Genomic DNA, 19347 nt, shown 5'->3' on the forward strand with positions numbered 1-19347 from the left:
TTTATCAACCCAGCTTAGATCCAATGCATGTTGTAAAAAATATATCATTAAACACTTTTAATCTTTTTTTTTTCCAGACTTTAAGAAAGGATTATTTATGAACTGTCTAATCTTTTTTTGAATTATTTGAGAAAAATTTACTTAGCTCGTTGTTTTGCAAGGAATTTACACCTTTATTTTTCTGGATATGTTTTAAAGTTTTTACTTGGAAGTCGGGGAAGTTCAAGATCAAAAATATCCTCAAAAAATGCTTTACTGAGGCCTATCCAATCTCATAAATCGTCTCTACTAGGTGGTACAAGGCACGTGGGGTTGAGGGTGTACCTTGCGTGGAGAGAATGAGACGGGGCGTGGCTGGTTTATAACCAGAGACAATCTGAAATATACATCAAGCGGAGGAGAGTAGGTACCCCGTCATGTTTTACCTCACCCATGTTTCTGACATTAAAAGCAATTAAAATCCTACCGCTATGGATTTTTTGGTACTATATTAATTCTAAAACAGATAATACAGACTCTTTATCGTGAAATTATATGTTTATTTGCTATATTATAAAAAAAATCTAGAATTCAATCAGTGCCAAAGGCTAATTAGACCTAATAAATTTTCAAGTCTTAGTATCTAGGAGTAACTGGAATAAAACGGATACGTAAAACCGCGTCTTCATTGATCACTTTAAGTTGGGCAATTTCTGTTAATACAACGACCAATACAGCAAAGAGTAAAAAGAGAGGTTACTTTGCTATAGTCCCGTGGTAAAAAGCGTGCTTCAATGTTATTGGCTTATGTCTGTGACGTTTTTTGTAATCCCATCATATTATTCCTTAAACATGTACCAGAAAGGGAAGCCTCATAACTGTTTAATAGTTTTGTTAGTACTATGTGGAATTTTAAAGTAACGAAAAGTTTTGAGTCTCAAGATTTTCATAAGTGTGCTTATGCACAAAAAAATGTGCTTATAAGGAGGAATGGCAAAATCTACCTTTGGTAGATATTCGAATGTTTAGCCATTTGTTGGTGATGGACTGAGTCAGATGGCGTCAGTTGTCCTTATGAGCCTTTGTTGTGTATTGAAACTATTTTGTATTTCAGATGCAATCTGCTGCAAGTGATAAGCTTTCATAAGTGTGCTTATGCACAAAAAAATGTGCTTATAAGGAGGAATGGCAAAATCTACCTTTGGTAGATATTCGAATGTTTAGCCATTTGTTGGTGATGGACAGAGTCAGATGGCGTCTGTTGTCCTTATGAACCTTTGTTGTGTAATGAAACTATTTTGTATTTCAGATGCAATCTGCTGCAAGTGATAACATAGGGTTTTTGCCTTTTTTGCCGCGAGAGATTGCCAATCAAATTCAGTTTTTGAATATTAGTGTATCAAGGGAGAACATTGTTGGTGATACTATTTGTCAGCTTGTGCAAGCCACCACCAGAGATTTGAAGAAACCCCTGAAGGTAAAATACTTTTTCTTCAACTTTTTTTTCTTTTGTAGATATTTGGTTCTTTTATATTTCTTTTCTTTATAAGTTTACCTTTGAATCTATTGAAGCGCTGTTTGTTCGAAGTGATTAATAATTGAGCCAATATCATGTTTGGTATTTTACTTGAATTCTTCGGATTTTTTTTTTTTATGTGTGTCTCAAAATATGGTGAGTCAGATTCAACCAGATTTTCACGGGCTGTTTTCTTTCTTTTTTGTTGTTTTAGGCTTTGTCTTTTCTCCTAGATGCTAAAAGTAATGGCTTTGCAGTCTCGGGTGCTGACTTAATAAAACAAAGGGAATTTGTCATAAATAAAAATTAAAAAAAAAAAAAATAATCTTCCTTGTTCGCGATTCTGATTATTTACTAATGGGAAATTTAAAGAATTTCTATTCCAACCAAGAAGTTTCCAACATAACAGTTTACTCTATTTTTCTAAGTTTTTTATTTCAAAATCAAAAATTTTTTTTTCAAAATTTGACCCAAGTCCAACCTTCTAAAATTGAAGAGTTTGAAAGCGAAAAAAAAAATGTTTAATATTATTTGCAAAAATTTGGTTGGTTTAATTGTTCTCCTGGGATAGAACGAAACGACATAATAAGTATAATGGAGGACGATATCAATTCTAGAGTTTGGTTTAAATAAGTATTGTTTTTCTTTACCATTTTTTTATTATTTCTTCCTTCTTACCTTTTTATTGCTTTCTTTCTTTTTATTGGATATCATTGAGGGGAAAAGGGCTTGGGAGGGGGTCTTACTGCCTGCCAATTTTTTTGGTCACTTTAAAAGTGCACTAGAACTTTTAATTTCTTTCAAATGAGCCCTCTCCCAATTTTCCAGGACCATTGGGTCGATACAATTACCCCTAAAAAAAAACTAATAATAATAAATACTCATCCATGATGTTTCTACTGACCAAGAATGCAAAATTCTACATTTTCGCAGAGGAGCTTGAAACCTCTGCAGTAGGGCTGTATGCTAGATCTGAGGGAGATATTTTTATTAATATCGCTTTAGTTTCTGGGATTTTTCCCCTCTATTTTGAAAATCGGCCTAATTTTTTTCAGGCTTGTAGCTTTTGATGGGAAACATTAAACTTAATGAATTTATTTAAAATCAGCATGAAAAGCCAATTCTTTTGATGTATTAGTTGTTACCAAAATTACTTTCTTTTTAGAGTTTCGGTTGCCATTGGGCCGAATTTAACGTCACAAGCTTACTTTGTGCGATGAATTCGGGAAGCGTCAACTTGCGTAACTGTGTTTTGATATTTTGTAGGGGCTCACTCCCCGCTCCTTTCAGGCTATTTTGAAGCCCCACTCCCTTAGAAAAATGCTCTCCTTTTTTTGTAAGGTATCCTAGCTCTGTTTATAGAAATACCCTACATAAATAATCTATGAACAATATATTTTTATGTTTGTTTTGTAAACTACAATGACCTGCATATCCAAGACAAAATTTGACAAAACGGAGATCAAAGAAGAAACAAAGAAACATGTCACTTACCCAGTATTGGGCGACTAGCATTGACTTTGGGTTTTCTTAATTACTGGTGAGTGGCTCACAATTGAAAATAAGTTTTTTGGCTTAAAATTTTCAATTCTGATAATATAGGGTTTTATTTCTTTATTATTTTTGTTGAATCTCTGCTTTTTTTTTCAATTCTTTGAATTTTGGTTTTTATTTGTTTTTTTTTCTGTTGGCTTTCTGCGTTGTTTGTTTTTATTAATTTGCTTTTTTCCGAGTTGATTTGTTCACATTTCTTTTAAAATAGATTTCATTCTAACTTCCTTTATAGTGCTGAAGACGGGAGTTATGTGTCCTCCCCAAATATTTGATTTTTCATCCACTATTTTGTTGGCCTTAAAAAAAATGCATTCGCAAATTATTTTTTTTTGGTCTTGCATATTTGCGGATTGTTACGTGAAAGAATTTTATTGTTTAAATGTTGTATCATTGAAAAGAATTAAAGTTTGTTATTTATTAAAGGTTAAGTTTGCCGGAGAGGAAGCGGAAGATCTAGGCGGAGTTCGTAAAGAGTTTTTTATCTTAATCCTTCGTGATATTCTGGATCCAAAATATGGAATGTTCAAAGAATATGAAGAAACACGGAGTGTTTGGTTCTCCGAATTCGCCTTTGAACACGAATCAACGTATTCTCTAGTAGGTAAGACCAAAGACTGCTGAATCTTGGGTAGACCATAACCTCAGGCTCTGTTTGGGGGAAGGGTAAGCTTGGCTTCAACATTGTTATCATGGGAATGTCGCAGATCATCTAAAAACAGGGACAGTAAACAAATGAATTTGTAATATTAAAAACAGTTAAGATATATTGCCTCAAGGTGAATTGTTTTCAGGGGGATCAGTTTTGAAAAATTCAACCCGCACATTTCAGTTTCATTAATATTTGCTTCAATTTTTCATTTGAAACATCTGCTCTTTCACCTGCTGTCTTTCAACTTGGTATTTTATACTGAGCTATGTTCCTTTTGTAATGTTGCAAGTGTCATAGACATTAAACGATACTTTCAAACTGGGGAGGGGGAGGGAATAAGTAAAATTTTAAAATAAAAATTCTGACGATAAAGGGCGTTTATACTGGCCTCACCTGGAATGAGCAGTTTGGCTTCGGATAGACTACCGTGTGTAGATAAGTAACGCAAATGGTTTAGAAAATATATAGTGGAATGTATTAGGTTCTTGCTGTAACCTAGCAAGGAACAAAAATGCAAAAGCACTTTTATGCACTTTGGTTACAGAAAATGGATTTTCTTCAATTGCTAGGAATCTATTTTTTCCATTAATTTAATTTGGAACTACTTAAGATTATATGTATTTTCATAAGCCCATTGTAGCGGCGAGACTAATACAACTATATTATGCAGTGATAATACAAAAGGACAGATACTAAAAATTATTTTTTTGTTTCATCAGATTGCAATTTTCCACATGAATACATTATAGACAAATTCCTTTAAGTTATCGGATGTGACAACGTACAATTTTTTTTGACAACTAGGTAGTGTGAACCATTTATTGTTACTACAGAGGGTCTCGAAATTCAATCTTACTTATCAGGAGGAGAGTCTCATAGCCGTTGTGCAACTATTAATTAGTGAGTAATTTTACCGTTTATGATGTTATGGGAAAAGACGGTATGTCTGATTTCGAGTCTAAAAAAATGCTTAGGGTATTAAGGTGAAACTTATGGGAAATGTTGAGAGGGATAACGAACGTAGTCAAAATAATGTGCTTTCTTGTTGTGGAAAGGAATATCAGAAAATATACATATATATATATATATGTATATATATATATATATATATATATATATATATATATATATATATATATATATATATATATATATATATATATATATATATATATATATATATATGTATATATATATATATATATATATATATATATTTATATATTATATACATATATTTGTGTTTCTTTATAAAGAAGGCGAATAAATCCCTTTAAAACCATGCTTTAAAGGCTATTGCAGCGTTGCAGCATTTCATTCATCCGTTTCATTAATTACTGCACTATTAATTACGCTATATTTTGTTATATTATACTATATCAAATATATTGGTTAATTTTTATTTTATATTTATCTGCATTACTTTTTATTACTGAAAAAGCCTTAGAGCATTTCGGACGACAAGCATAATAAAAAAAGATAAAACCCAGTTCTTACAGTTTTTGACAACAACAAAAAAAACAGTTTTGCCCCTTACACTAAAATACGAAGTCCTTCTTTATCCCTTGCTTTATGTCCCTGCTTTGTGTTTCTTTATAAAGAATGCGAATAAATCCCTTTAAAACCATGCTTTAAAGGCTATTGCAGCGTTGCAGCATTTCATTCATCCGTTTCATCCAAATCTACTGAAAGTTTTACTTTTTATCCTCTCCCAGGAACTTTCTAATTTTATTCAATTCTCCTTTGTTAAATCTTCTCATCGTGTTTAGAGAACGGTGTTTAAGCTCTGGGAAATAGTTCAACTGTATTGCCTTTAGTGGAAAGGCCAATGATAACTTTCAAAAACTTGTCTTTGAGCTCTAAAAAACAGGAGAGTGTATATGAATTCAGTCCTACTTTTCCACGTTACTCCAGTAGATGAGAGGGGTAGGGCTGGAACAATATAGGCTGAACATTACTGCAGAACTAGAACATAATTTGGGCCAAACCAGAACATAGTTTGGTTGGACCAGAAAATAATTTGCACTTTTGTGAAGACAAAATACATTTTAAATGTTTTCTCTCTTTTTAGGCTTAATGAATCCAATTTAATTAAGACTTTCAGTAATGAAAACTAATATATTTATGCATACATACATACATACATACATATATATATATATATATATATATATATATATATATATATATATATATATATATATATATATTATATATATATATATATTTATATATATATATATATATGTGTGTGTGTATGTATGTATATATATATGTATATATATATATATATATATATATATATATATATATATATATATATATATATATATATATATATATATATATATATATATATATATATATATATATATATATATATATATATATATATATATATATATATATATATATATATATATATATATATATATATATATATATATATATATATATATATATATATATATATATGGGCTGGTCTATATTAATCACTAATTTAGGAAAACAGTCTTCCTTTTCTCCTTCTGTCTCTCTTTTTTTTTTCTTTTTTTTTGTGCTGTTGCATTGGTGATTCCTCTTTTCATGATATATATATATATATATATATTAGGGCTGAGTCGGTATATCAGCCAGTCGATATGGAGGTCGCTGTCATTATCGGATATTGGAAAAAATCGTAATTCGGCCGATTTCTTAATTTTTGTGCGCAAACTTATCCAGAAGTTGTCGCCAGATTTTCTCAGTAATTTTTACTTGTCTAGTTCGTGTGGTGGAGCCACCAGCTAAGTCTGACCATAATGGAGAGAACAGCAGAAGTGAGTTAAATGAAGTCAAAATGTATTTCAATACTGTATTGTAGTCAATACTCAAAAGTGTAGTCAGTACTAGTCAATACACCCCTGGTGCAGCAATGATCAAAGTGTATTGTGAGTTCATGAACATACAACCAGAGAAATTATTCTTGCTCTTCGTCTGGATCCCAAATACAAGCATCGACCCTTAAATCAAGAGAAACTCAGATACAATAAAAGGTTGCTACACGAAGTAACACCGAGTAAGAGTGGAAGAAACGAAATATCCACTGGAACAGATGAGGAGGAAAACCCAAAACCTGGGAGAGTAGGCACCGCAAGTTTGATTGACTGCATGTTTGATAAAACGCTTGCACCTTCAATAAGCGAGGAAGAAGAGTCAGTAGATGCAGATAGATTAGGATCAGGAGCTGATCAGCAGAGCAGATCTGAGCAGGTCAAGAACTGAAAAGGGACAAGAGTTAAGGCCGTCACTGACAGGAAAAAGGTGTCCGTTTGAGTGGTGGCGAAACAACAGCAGTCGTTTCAAGGGACTGGCACAACTTGCTTCGAAGTATCTCTGCTGTCTGTCCCCTTTTGTCCCAAGCGGAAGAGTTTTCAGCACAGTCGGGAACATTTATTACGATGGAAGAATGTCTCTGAAACGATGAATACTGAAAACTTGCGCTTTCTGCATTATAAGTGGCCCCAGATAGATTGGCCTTGTTAAGCACTGTACGGAAAGCATGATAAACGTAAAAATGAAATAATATAATAAAACAAAATTATGATAGGAAAACGAAGAGGGAAACAAATATGAAAAATTTAATGTGTCTATATCAAAAGAACATTTATGGCTTTAAAGCCATAAGCAATTTGAAAATATACTTAATGCAACAATTTTTGCATAAATACATACAAATTTAAGTATAGTTTGAAAATGTAGGATAGAAAAATATAGCTTTGTTTCGATTGTTTCGCTTTGTTATGATTGTTTGCCATGATTTTATTATTTTATAGGACTTCTTTGTGGCTTAGCAATTTACAACTTCACAATCATCAATTTGCCCTTTCCACTTGTGCTATATAAGAAATTGCTCAAGGAGCCTGTTGGTCTTGCAGATGTTGCTGATCTCTCCCCACAAATTCACAGGTAACCAAAATGATGCAGTTGCCTTTGGTAATGATGTCCTAATAAACTGAAAAAAAAAACAGATCTATTAAAATTCTCTTCAATTTTTACCATTTTGAATCCAGTGTTTCAATTGGTTCTGATCAGTTTAATAGTAGAGCGTGTTCTTCTTTTTATTTTTTCTTCTTCGATCGTCTTTTTCTTTTGAATTTTTCTTTTAAGTTCTCTTCTTTTTTTTCTTTTTTTTTGAATCTGGTATTATCTGGGATTTTAATCTGATCAGTTGTTCACTTTAATACTGATCAGTTTAATAGTGGTCTTTTCGTGCTTTTATAGAAGTAACCGAGTAAAAACATTTACTTTATTTCCGGTGACACATTTTGTTCGTTTCTTTCAAGCTTACTAGGATTTTCTGTTCATAAAATGTTGGAATTATTATTTCTTTTAGTAAGAAATATACCCAGATGTCCATAAATAAATACAAATTTGTTGAAAGTTTATTCTTTGTTATGGAAAAAAGTTTAAACAAAATTTGTTTATTTCTAGCAGCAGCTCTCCCAAATGTATCCTAATGGAGATGTTGATTCCAAATGTCCAATAGGCTCTCTAATATGGTCTAAAATCCCCTTTACCCGACTTCAAAAATAATTACCCCCGTTCCATGACTTAGTAGCTAGAACAGGGTCCAAAAATTCATCTATAGTATTTCTTTTTTCTTTAAAAGTTGTCCTCAAGTAAAATTACCTTATTATCTCATCTTCTTTACTAAACATTATAGAACCAGAATTCTTGCTTGATTTTTAGAAAGCCTCTATTCTTTAGAAAGCTACATTTGCTTCCAGCTAGACTGGTATGTGTAACTGCTATTTCACTTTGCGTGTTTCTGCATCCTGGATGGAAAACAATTCGGCTATTGAAAAATGACCGCCGTTCTTTAAAACACCATATTTCTCTCTTTTTCAGAAAAAAATGTTTTGTCATTAAACTAACTTAGAGAGGAATATAATTGAATAAGAATCTTTATGTAAACATTATTCCCCGTACCCATCTATCCAAAACACTATAGTAACACTATTATTAAAAGTTGATACAAAATTTTGCGAAACATATAAATTGTGAGCTAAAATCAGGATTCTTATAAAGAAAAACTTCTTTTGCAAAAAAAAAGTTTGAAAGAAAAGTAATTAGACTAGCACCAAAGATGAGTAGAAATAAATTCAAATAATATTTGAAGCGTGAAAGATCATAAATCATTATCAATAAATAAATGAAAACCAAAGGGAAGAGAAATTACACTAAATAACCAAGTCAAGCTTTAAAACGAGTAGAAAATACCACAAAGTGAAGTAGGGATGCCACCAAGGGGTCAGATAAGGGGGAGGAATGACTCCTACCCCCAGCCCAAATTAAAACCTCGATCGTGTTTGGCGTCTTAATTTAGTTTGTGTTCGCATTTATCAGCACACTGGATGATATTTAGGCACATTCTTTCACGTTTAATCTTCTTTTCTTCTCTTGATATATATTTTGTTTAAAGCACCTGTGGTATATTTTTGTAGGCTTTTTTTAAAGAATAATATTTTTGTCTGGAAAATTATATGTTACTATTTAAAAAGATATTTCAAAGTGATCGTCGATTGGCGAGTTTAGCCGACTTTTAAGGTTTCTGCTTTCATTTTCTTTGCCTCTCTTAGTCTCATCTTTGTCTGAATGAATCAATGTTGGTCCAATTGCTGGTACTTTTTTCTAGCATTATTTTCTTTCTCGAATATTGTAAGATATCAATAATTTCCAAGCCCAATAGACTAGCAATGGAAGAGTAAAGCGTTACCATTAGTATTACTTTTTCTCTCTTTCTTTATCTTAATTCTCTTAGAATCAAGTTTTTTTTCAATTGTTTGTATTTTCAAGTTTACTAGTTTTTCGGCTTTTTTTTTATTAATATTATTTTTATAGTATAGAATTTTTAGATATATATTTAGAAAAATTTTAAAAGAATAACCCATTCCCAAGCTTGATAAGTTCGCAATTGATGGTAATGTCTCTGTCCAGCCCCCTACTCTTATTCTAGAGGCTGACTTTTTACTATTTTTCTCACGTGATATTTTCTTATTCTGAAGGATTTTAATCCATGCTTGTAAGGAGTATTATAAGCAATGATTAATATGAAAGTTTGCTTGAATTTTTATTTAAGAGTATGGTTAAGTCTTCACTTTTTTTTTGTCTCTCGTTGTCTCAGTTCCGTTTGGGAAAGGACTGGTATAATAAACCCCGCTTTGGAGGGGGGGCTGGGAGATTTTATTTAAATTCTAGAATAGTCTAATGTGTGTAGTATATAATCTTAGCTGCATTTGAAATTTTTCCGAAATAACTATTTTTCCCTGTTTTATTTTTTTCTTTCTTTCTTGATCTTAGTTTTGTTTTTGTCAACGTTTGAGTCGTTTCTTTTTTTTCCTCTTTTTAGGAGTCTAATTTCTATTCTGGAGTACGAAGGGGACGATTTTGAAGAGACTTTTTCGTTGACTTTCGATATGCAGCATGAAGTATTTGGTGAAGTTATCACTGTACCCCTCAAACCAGGTTTGGAAGGGACTCCAGTGACTCAGTCAAACAAGTAAGTGTCGAAATGGATGTGCTGGACTTTCAAAATTAGACTGTCAACTGATGCTATTCACATCTCATTGATAGGAGGTATCCATAGTATTGGAGCGTGCGTAGCTGTGTTGGCCTCAGGCGGCTTGGTGCTGCTGTGAGTTATTAGTAGTAGTAGTAGTATATTGGGAGTGTTGGGAGTTTTGGAGTAACTTATTTGAAGGCGGATCTTTGGATCCTTTACTGACAGCTAATTCATCGACCATATGAGAGAACTTGTTACACATCGGAAGTCAACATCTGCCTTAGGATATATTTGGGAGAGTTGTCGCTAAATTTGTGGGAATGTTTTCTTAAGAGTGATTATTGTACAGTATAAGGCTGTTAGAACATATAAAACAGTAATAGTTTATAGTTTGATAACAAACAAGTACAATTTTGTACTAGGTATTTTGCATGGATGCTCGTGGGAGTCTCATAGGTGGCAACGTCTCCCAAGCTTTTATGTTCAGTTATTTTTCTGGGAACTACAAGGAAATGATTGAAGATTTTAATCTCAAATGGTCGATTTTTGGCAGTAGTATCTTAATCCCTTTTAAGGGATTTTAGCGATTAAGTATCTTTATCCCTTTTAAGGGATTTTAGCGATTAAGTATCTTTATCCCTTTTAAGGGATTTTAGGGATTAAGTATCTTAATCCCTTTTAAGGGATTTTAGGGATTAAGTATCTTAATCCCTTTTAAGGGATTTTAGGGATTAAGCATCTTAATCCCTTTTAAGGGATTTTAGGGATTAAGTATCTTAATCCCTTTCTATATCCTGACATTTTAGTTAATTTTAAATTTGGTAAAATTTAGTTTGATATTTTAGCAGCTTGAAATAAGGCAATATAAAAATATTCAAATACTATGGTGATTGTTTTTTGCTCAAATAATTGACTTTGATTGGAAGAGGGTTGAGCTCTCGTGTTAACTGTTAAAGCTAGCTTTCGGCCTCTATAACAGGTCGACTATAGCCATTTAGTTTAGGTAGCTATAAAGTCAGCTGTAGGTAACGTTTTAAGAGAAAAGCTTCGTTTGTAGTTTTAAGATTGGTAAGTCGTGGCTTAAGTATGAAATGAGATCAGTTGCTGGTTTCGAATTGAATTAGGAATTAACCAGGTTTGAGTTCTATCTCCATTTATATGGATAATTTCGATGGACTTTGATGTAAGCAGTACAACAATGGCAGTGAGAGAGCATGGAATTAAATGCGGGAGTCTCCCAGTTTTAGATTATGCTGATGATTTTAGTATCCTAGATGAAAATTTTAGCAAAATGAATGAATTTTTGAATGTTTGGATTGTTCAGAATGCAAGAATAGGCAGTTCCTAAGAAGTCACGTATTTTAAAGTATACGGGAGCATATGTTTACTTATGCGAATAATCTTACGTTTGACAGTGCCTTTATTGTCCTTTATTTCGTAAATTTAAATTTATCCGGAAAATATGATCTATTTCTTACTAATACTGGAATTTTGGTCTCATATTTCTAATTTGTGACTTCAAAATCCTTTCATGTCGAGTTTTGTGAAACCCAGGGGAGCATTTATGAAAAATGTATTTGCTATGTTTTCTTCTTAGATTTTCATGTTAGCCTGGTAATGAATAAAAAAAGCTCTTTTCAACTGAGAGTAAGGAGCCACATTGAAGCTCAAAACGAACAGAAATTAATCCGTATATGGAGGGCTTGCACTCGTCCTCAATACCTTGGTCTTCACTGTAAAGTTTTTAGCACTTTTACAAAAGATTTCTATTCTAATTAAACGGTCCTTGTGTTTCAGGAGTTGTTCTTATAAAATTGGGACAAATAGTCAAGCATAAAGAGCAAAGTATTGAGGAGGGGGCAACCCATTCATATATGGAACAATTCGTTCATTTTGATCAACTGTCTAACTATTCGGTTTGAGCTTTAATGTTGCTCCTTAGTCTCAGTTGAAAAAAAATTGCTCTTTTTATTTAATTCCAGATTGTTATCCACATAAATAAATATTATCCAATCAGAGATTGTAAATCTCTGATTGATTGTTTTCCAAATAACGTCCTTAAATCTGGCTCACCCTCCGTGAAAAATTCTCTCCCTTCATGAGAAACTTCTCCGTAGAAAGTTCTTTGCGCGTAAAATTTATCCCCCCCCCCCCATTCAATTTCCTCTGTATAATTTCATCTTTGTTGGACCCCCTCCCTCCCTGTAAAAATTGTTTACGAATAATTCAACCTGAAAAATTCTCCTTAGCATAATTTCATTTGAAAACGACTTTAAAGTCTGATTGTTTTTCCGATAACTCCGGAAATTCCCCCTTCCATGGAAATTTTCTCCCAGAAATGCGAATCCGCTGATAATTACCCCTGGACAGTTCCCCCTGAACATCTCCTCATGCAAAATTGAGTTGGCAATGAGAAAGTAAGACAAATAAAAAGAATTTCATATAGTAGTTCTATCAAATCCTATCCAGCGTAAAATTTCTCCTGGAAATTTACCTCCTCAGAAAATTCCCCCCATGAAAACCACCCCAAGCAAAAACTCCACTTCCCTCGAAAATATCTGTACACTTCCCAATAACAAATACTATGTGCAAACAATAGACAAGTTTCGTAATTTACAGCCCTTTTCTCAGGGGCTATGCATTCCCCATAAAGGTATAGCTATTGGATCTTTCAACTATGCTGAACAAAATGGTTATCTCAAAATTTTGATCGTATGACATTGGGGAAAAATGGAGCGCGGGAGGGGGGCTAGTTATACTCTAATCTTTTTGGTCACTTAAAAAGTGCGCTAGAACTTTTAATTTCTGCTCGATTACATCCTCTCCCAACCTTCTAAGACTATTAGTTTGATGAGATCACCCCTAAAAAAAAAAAAAAAAACAAATAGACACGCATCCGTGATCTGTCTTCTGGAAGAAAAATATAAAATTCTATATTTTTGTACATAGGAGCTTGAAACCTCTACAGTGGGATCCTCTGATACGCCGAATCTGATGGTTTGATTTTCATTAAGATTCTTTGACTTTTAAGGGTTTTTTCCTCCTTTTTTGAAAATCAGTTAAATTTTCTCAGGCTCGTAGCTTTTGATGGGTTACACTAAACTTGATGAATCTAATATATTTGGAATCAGCATAATAAGCTGATTCTTTTGATACATCTATTCATATCCGATTGCTATTCATATTGATATTTTTAGAATTTTGGTTAGTGATAAGCAGAGTCGCTCCTTACTTACAGGTCGTTACTTCGAATTTTTCGAAGTCGAGAAACGGAGTCAAAAGTACGGACCCAAGGGCTTCCGTTTTGTCTATTCTGTTCCATAAATTGGAAATCGTTGCGTGCCTCTGATTCCAACAACATGCCATATAAGGCATCTTACATGCAATCATCATTTAAGGCACCCAACAATATCGTTAGATGAGCATTTAAGGGGATAAGAGTATTTTTCCTAGAGAAGTTGAGGGGGGTGGGGTTACAACTGGCATAAGGAGCTTCTTTTATGCCACTATAATTTTTATTCTCTTCCTCTTTTTCCCTCTCTTCATACAGGTGTGCTAGTGAACGTAGCTTATATTGTCGTTGCTCTTATGTTTTACATGTTATATGTTTTGTTCTGTGAAATTTGAGCTAGAATCTACCTGTATGGATTTTTTTTTTTTTCAATAGTATAAACCACTCTACAATAAAAAAAAAACGAAGAGATAAGTGAAAAAAAAGAACATAAGAACTAAAAATGAACATTTTCACAAAAAAAGAAAAAAAAATCTGCAACAATATTAATTTTAGGCTGACAGAAAAAAAAAAGAAAAATTAACAGCTCGATTTCTATGTTTCTTCTGTATGTTTTTCTGTATTAATGTAATCAAAAAATTATTTATTTACTTACTAGAAGAGTAAGTATTTACTTATTTGATTCTTTTATGGTGCTACAAATATATCGTAATTTTTCTATATTTTTGCTTTCAACAATTTCTTACCTTCCAGGCACGAGTATGTTGATCTCTATGCTGACTACTTGCTCAACAAATCCATTGAGAAACAGTACGATTACTTCCACAAGGCATTTCATAAGGTTTGTGGAGGAAATGTATTGGGCTTATTCCAGTCATGGGAGCTGTTAGAATTGGTTGTCGGTAAGTCTTTTGGGGTGTTTTATTAATTACCGTACAATCCAACTACGAAGAGGTTGTTGTAGGGAGGGGGAATGGAGGCGGAAATCCCCACTTCAAAATATGTTTGCTTTGTAGGGATTTAGTGGGATTCATTTTGGGCATTTGCATCAATGGTCTAATTCGTTGCCCCCTTTAAATTATGTTTTTTTTTGCTGATACCCTTTCGTTTTCTTTTTCTTTCGTCTATTCTGAACGATTTTACATGAAATGAAGTGAAACTATTTGATATGTCTTATATGGATTGCTTGTGCCTGTCTAGGAACTAAGATTAGTTATGACACAAACAAAGATTAAATTACAAAAAATAGCTCTAGACAAAAGCAAAACTTTTAACTACTTAGTCGTCCAACTTCAAGTCTATATGTATGTATGAAGTTGTGTTGTTTCTTGCAATATTACTAAGGAATGTTTTCAAGGCGTTAGTCTATTTACTTGTATAACCAATCTGCTCACTTTTCTTCTCAAAATTTAACTTTTTCCAAAAGCTGAAAAAATTGTGTTGAGCCCACGAATGAAACAAATGCTACTTACTTTTAATTCATTATAATACTGCCTAAATGAAATAAATGGAAGTTAAGAATAATAATTCTAATAAAAGCTAGAATTTTCACCGTAGTTGAAACTAAAAGCTGAACATTCGCTATTGGTTTGTAATAGTCATATGAATAAATAAAAAGTAAGGGTAAGTAAAGGATACGGCATTAGACTTTACAGTCCGTACCGGTGGTGCTGATCTCTGTTTCTTGGCCCTTTAGCCAGGAAGTGCAATGGGGGCTGGGGGCCAGCCATCCTGTGCTTTCGCACACCCTTCCTGTTTACCTTCCCCAGATTTCTCCAGGTACCCATTTAGAGCTGGATCGACTCTGGCTAAGCTTACAGAGTCACGCCACTGACCCCCGTCCCAAACTGAAGAATTGGGTACACTGGGATTCGAACCCGCGTCCTCTCAGACAAGGGATCCCGAATCCAGCGCACCAACCCACTCGGCCTGGGCGGCTTATATATGAATAAATACCACATAATAACGCAGGTAGGGAAGACTTCAGGCCTGTGTTCTCCTTCGAGACTTCCCATTATTTTTTTTCAATTTCTTCATGAACTCGATATTATTAGTATGGTCCCCCCCCTCTTTTAAAGTAAATTATTTTTGTACTTTCCTGCACCTAATTCAGGGATTGTTAAGATGCTTCTGAGAAATAGGCTTTGTCTTGCCAATTGTGTTGTATATGTCACTTGTTGTTTGTGTCCAATTTCTAAGTGGTGACGTTAAAAAGTTTGCCTTATAAAACTTATAAAGTGAGTTACTAGAACGCGAAACTGTTTTCTTAAAGCACCAATTGCAGTGAAAATGAATTCTGATTGTTTTATTTGCTAAGAGGAAACTGAAAGAACCATATGAGTCTTAAAAAAAGGAAATATTGGAAATTAAATTGTTGATGAAAAAGACATCCCTAGACAGTTGCACACCTTTTGGTAGTCGCAGGTGCCGAATTGAAACAAAAGAAATGTTGGTGAAAATTCCTAAACACTTTAAAAGTTATAGGTTTGATTCGAATGGGTAAAACTGTGACGAAAATGTCGCATTTCCTACAATAGTTCATGAACAAAGTACACCAAAAGAAGAATCTTCAAAGGTCGTGGTTTTCCGGCATTACTAGACGTTAGATGGGCCCTTGGGGCTAAAAAGATGTTTTTATTTGATGTCCTCGGTACTTAGGCGTTTGTCCAAAATAAAGTTATTTGAAACGAATAATGAAATACTTTGTTTTTCCAAAAGTTCTGTCAAAGAATATTGCTGTTTTAAAACTGTTAGTCCCTGTTGCAGCATTAGCCAGCCATTGGCAATTTTAGCGGGGAGGGTAGAAGGGGCTCTTGCCCTGGGTGCAAAATTTCAAATAAATAATCTAACGGTCATAATTATTTTGTAATTTTTCAAATTTTTTCTTACTCAAATACATTAGAGGGTGCAGTTAATAAATTAATAATCAGTAAATTAATTAAATAATAACAATTATACTAAAATAATAAACAATAATTAAAAATCAAAGTGTTAATTAATTAATAAATTGAAAATAACTTTCTAATGAACGAAAATTCTCTCGAAAATTTCTGCGAGACAGGGGGATGCGCTAATCAATATTTTGCCACAGGCCCAAGAGAAGCAAAGACTGCCAATGTACCCAGCAGAATTAAAAAATCCACTTTATTATTTCCTTACTTTTAATTTTTCAATTCCTTTTTTTAACTTCCATAATTTTAGTCTATCAAAAACCTGCATCAGAAAAGGGAATTTCACAAGAATGGAAACTGGCAATAATGTCAAAAAGAAAAGTCATAAATGCCATCAAGCATTTGGCAACTTTGTTTCATCCAAAAATGTTGTATATTTGTCTTTTCAGATACCTAAAACATTCAAAGGAGGGTAAAGAAACAAGGATTAACCTTCTGTGGGCATACGAGCTTAAAGTCCACTAACCTACTTATATTGCCAAGATTCTCTCAAGCAAACTTAGGAGTATTGTGGACAGACTAGATTTTGTCTTGAAATAATTCTTAGAAGTAAAATGTACTGATTAATTATTACTTATAGAGAAATTTCAGCTTCAACCTTGTTGCATTTAATATTAATCCTATCATAAAATCGGTCGTCTTTGAAATTTTCTAGATTTTTAATTAATGCACCAGACGTTGCATCATATATGGTGCTAGTAGGTTTTAATCCTTATCTTCCCATCTTAAATCACCAAAGATCCAAACTCTCAAAAGTTTTCCCATTCTCTTTGGCCCGTATTTCAAGTATAGGCACAAGTCTTATTATATGAAAGAGTTTCATTTTAAAATAAATGCTAATCTCTTTTTCTAAAAGTTGTTTATTATAGTCTCAGATTATATTAACTAGTTTCAAATCCTGCGTTATCTATCAAAAAACTTCCAAAATAAAAATTGTTTCGTGAAAATAATGCACAATACCCTATATAAGTCATAAAACATTGGTTTTTTTGGTGTTTCAAAAGATTGTCTCTGCTCCATGTAGAAAATATAGGTAGTTAACTTTTCAGGGAGTGAGAACTATGACTGGCATGAGCTTCAAAGATCTGCTGAGTATAGAAATGGCTACAGTGCGGATCATCCAACGATCAAACTCTTTTGGGAAGTCTTTCATGAGCTTAAACCTGAAGAAAAGAAAAATTTCTTGAAATTCTTAACTGGATCAGACCGCGTGCCAATCTTAGGAATGAAATCTGTAAAGGTATAAAATTTATATAGTTTAAGTAAAGGAGAATGGTTTGAAGTCCAGAGATTAACCATTCTATGCTTTTCAACATTTAGCCTGAAATAGTATAATCACTGTCGTTCTTCAACAGCCGTTCCATTCCTGTATTCCCCTCTGTGGAACTTGAAAAAAAAATTGCGCTAGAACTAAAAAAAATTATATTACCTAATTTTAAGCTATTTGAAGGGCTAATTTCCCCCCCCCCCCCCTGAGTGCTTGAGTGGTAGGAATTATGAAAATCCCGAGCACATATCGCATGTGCCTTTAGGGGAGACAAAGGAATCCTCTTAAGAAGGGTCAGGATCACAGAATCCCGTAAAAAACGTGCCTAGAAAATGTAAAAGCAATGCTTGTCTGTTTGGGATTGTTCTGCAGGATTACTCATTATGATTATGTAACAAATTTATTTGATGCCTTTCTTTTAGTTTTTTTTTTTTTTCGGAAGTAATTCGGATGAACATGTTATGATCCTTTCGTTTGAAGTGGAAAAGCCATGGATTATATCAAAACTAAGTTTTTCATCAGTTCCGCCATTTATTAAACAACCTGTAAATTGTGTCAATTTGTATTTGTTAGTAATAAAAAGCGTAGAGTCGATTGCTTTTCCGATCGAAATTTTTATGATTAGGTAATACGACTAGCTATGAGATTTAAAATTAAGAGACTGGAAGACATTTAGAAGTTTCCCATACAGTCGTGTCGAAGTAAAAGAAGCCCTTGCAAGGACGTAAACTCTTCTGATTTAACAGGGGTTTAACAGCAGATGGATTTACTATCTTCACATCTAGTCTGGCCTTCTCTTTAAGAGACTTTATACTCCGCAGCTGTTATTGAAAAATAGGCATTCATATAGTGACACAAGAATCAATTGAAGTAAAGAAGCTGCAGGATACAGACTGGGAGTGTGTGCCTGAGCTTCCATAAGATGCCCATATTCCCGTCAATCTTAATTTTGATGCATTAGTTTGAAATTTGTAAGACAAAGTCTCCAAAGGAAAAATTCCAAGGAATCGGACATAACCACTTACAGATCTAAGAAGAGTACCATGTGACGAATGTATCATAAAAAAAACGTTAAAGGCTGTAGAAATTTTGGAAAAGAAATAAACTCTGACCTGGAAACAATAAGAGCCAAACTGTTCAACATTAAATCATGAGCTCTCTCAAATAAAGCCAAAAAATTTTCCTACTGCCAAGCTTGATCAAATTCCGTAAGTACTCATCAGCGAATGCAAACAGGCTGTCATCGGAATCTCACTTGAACCTGTTTTCATTAGCAGGATTTATTAACTCGCTATACTTTTCGCACTTTATATAATGCTTTAAAAAAAAAGTTTTAATCGAACTGTCGTGTAAAAAGCACAGGCGGAGGTGGCAGCCCCACCTCCGCATGTATTTTTTGTTTTCTTGAATATTTAACTTCACTTTCAAATCCTGTTTCGTAGTTGTCTAATACATGGAGGATTGTAGTTTTATTAAAGTTCCAAAAACAGTCCGACTTTCAAGGAAGTGTTATTAAGGAAACATTAGAAAATCGCAACAAAAATAAAAGTATTTGAAGTCTTGTTTGTTTTCATTATATTTTTAATGAATTCTGAGAAGGAAAACTCTATTATGAAACGTTATTTCTATAGGGAATACCTTTTATACTATTTTCT

At 33.2% G+C, this 19347-nt stretch overlaps 1 protein-coding gene across 2 annotated transcripts in view; it reads left to right on the forward strand.

Moving 5' to 3' along the window:
- LOC136043442 (probable E3 ubiquitin-protein ligase HERC4) overlaps nucleotides 1-19347 on the forward strand; it is a 96664-nt gene that overhangs the window by 72728 nt on the left and 4589 nt on the right. For both annotated transcript variants that reach the window (XM_065728358.1, XM_065728359.1), the window contains 6 exons: nucleotides 1289-1456; nucleotides 3473-3650; nucleotides 7514-7646; nucleotides 10090-10239; nucleotides 14228-14376; nucleotides 17475-17665. In XM_065728358.1, the coding sequence (XP_065584430.1) occupies nucleotides 1289-1456; nucleotides 3473-3650; nucleotides 7514-7646; nucleotides 10090-10239; nucleotides 14228-14376; nucleotides 17475-17665 (969 nt within the window). The remainder of the gene's footprint in view (nucleotides 1-1288; nucleotides 1457-3472; nucleotides 3651-7513; nucleotides 7647-10089; nucleotides 10240-14227; nucleotides 14377-17474; nucleotides 17666-19347) is intronic.

Source organism: Artemia franciscana, unplaced genomic scaffold (assembly GCF_032884065.1).
Source record: "Artemia franciscana unplaced genomic scaffold, ASM3288406v1 Scaffold_601, whole genome shotgun sequence".
In the NCBI taxonomy this organism is placed as follows: domain Eukaryota; kingdom Metazoa; phylum Arthropoda; class Branchiopoda; order Anostraca; family Artemiidae; genus Artemia; species Artemia franciscana.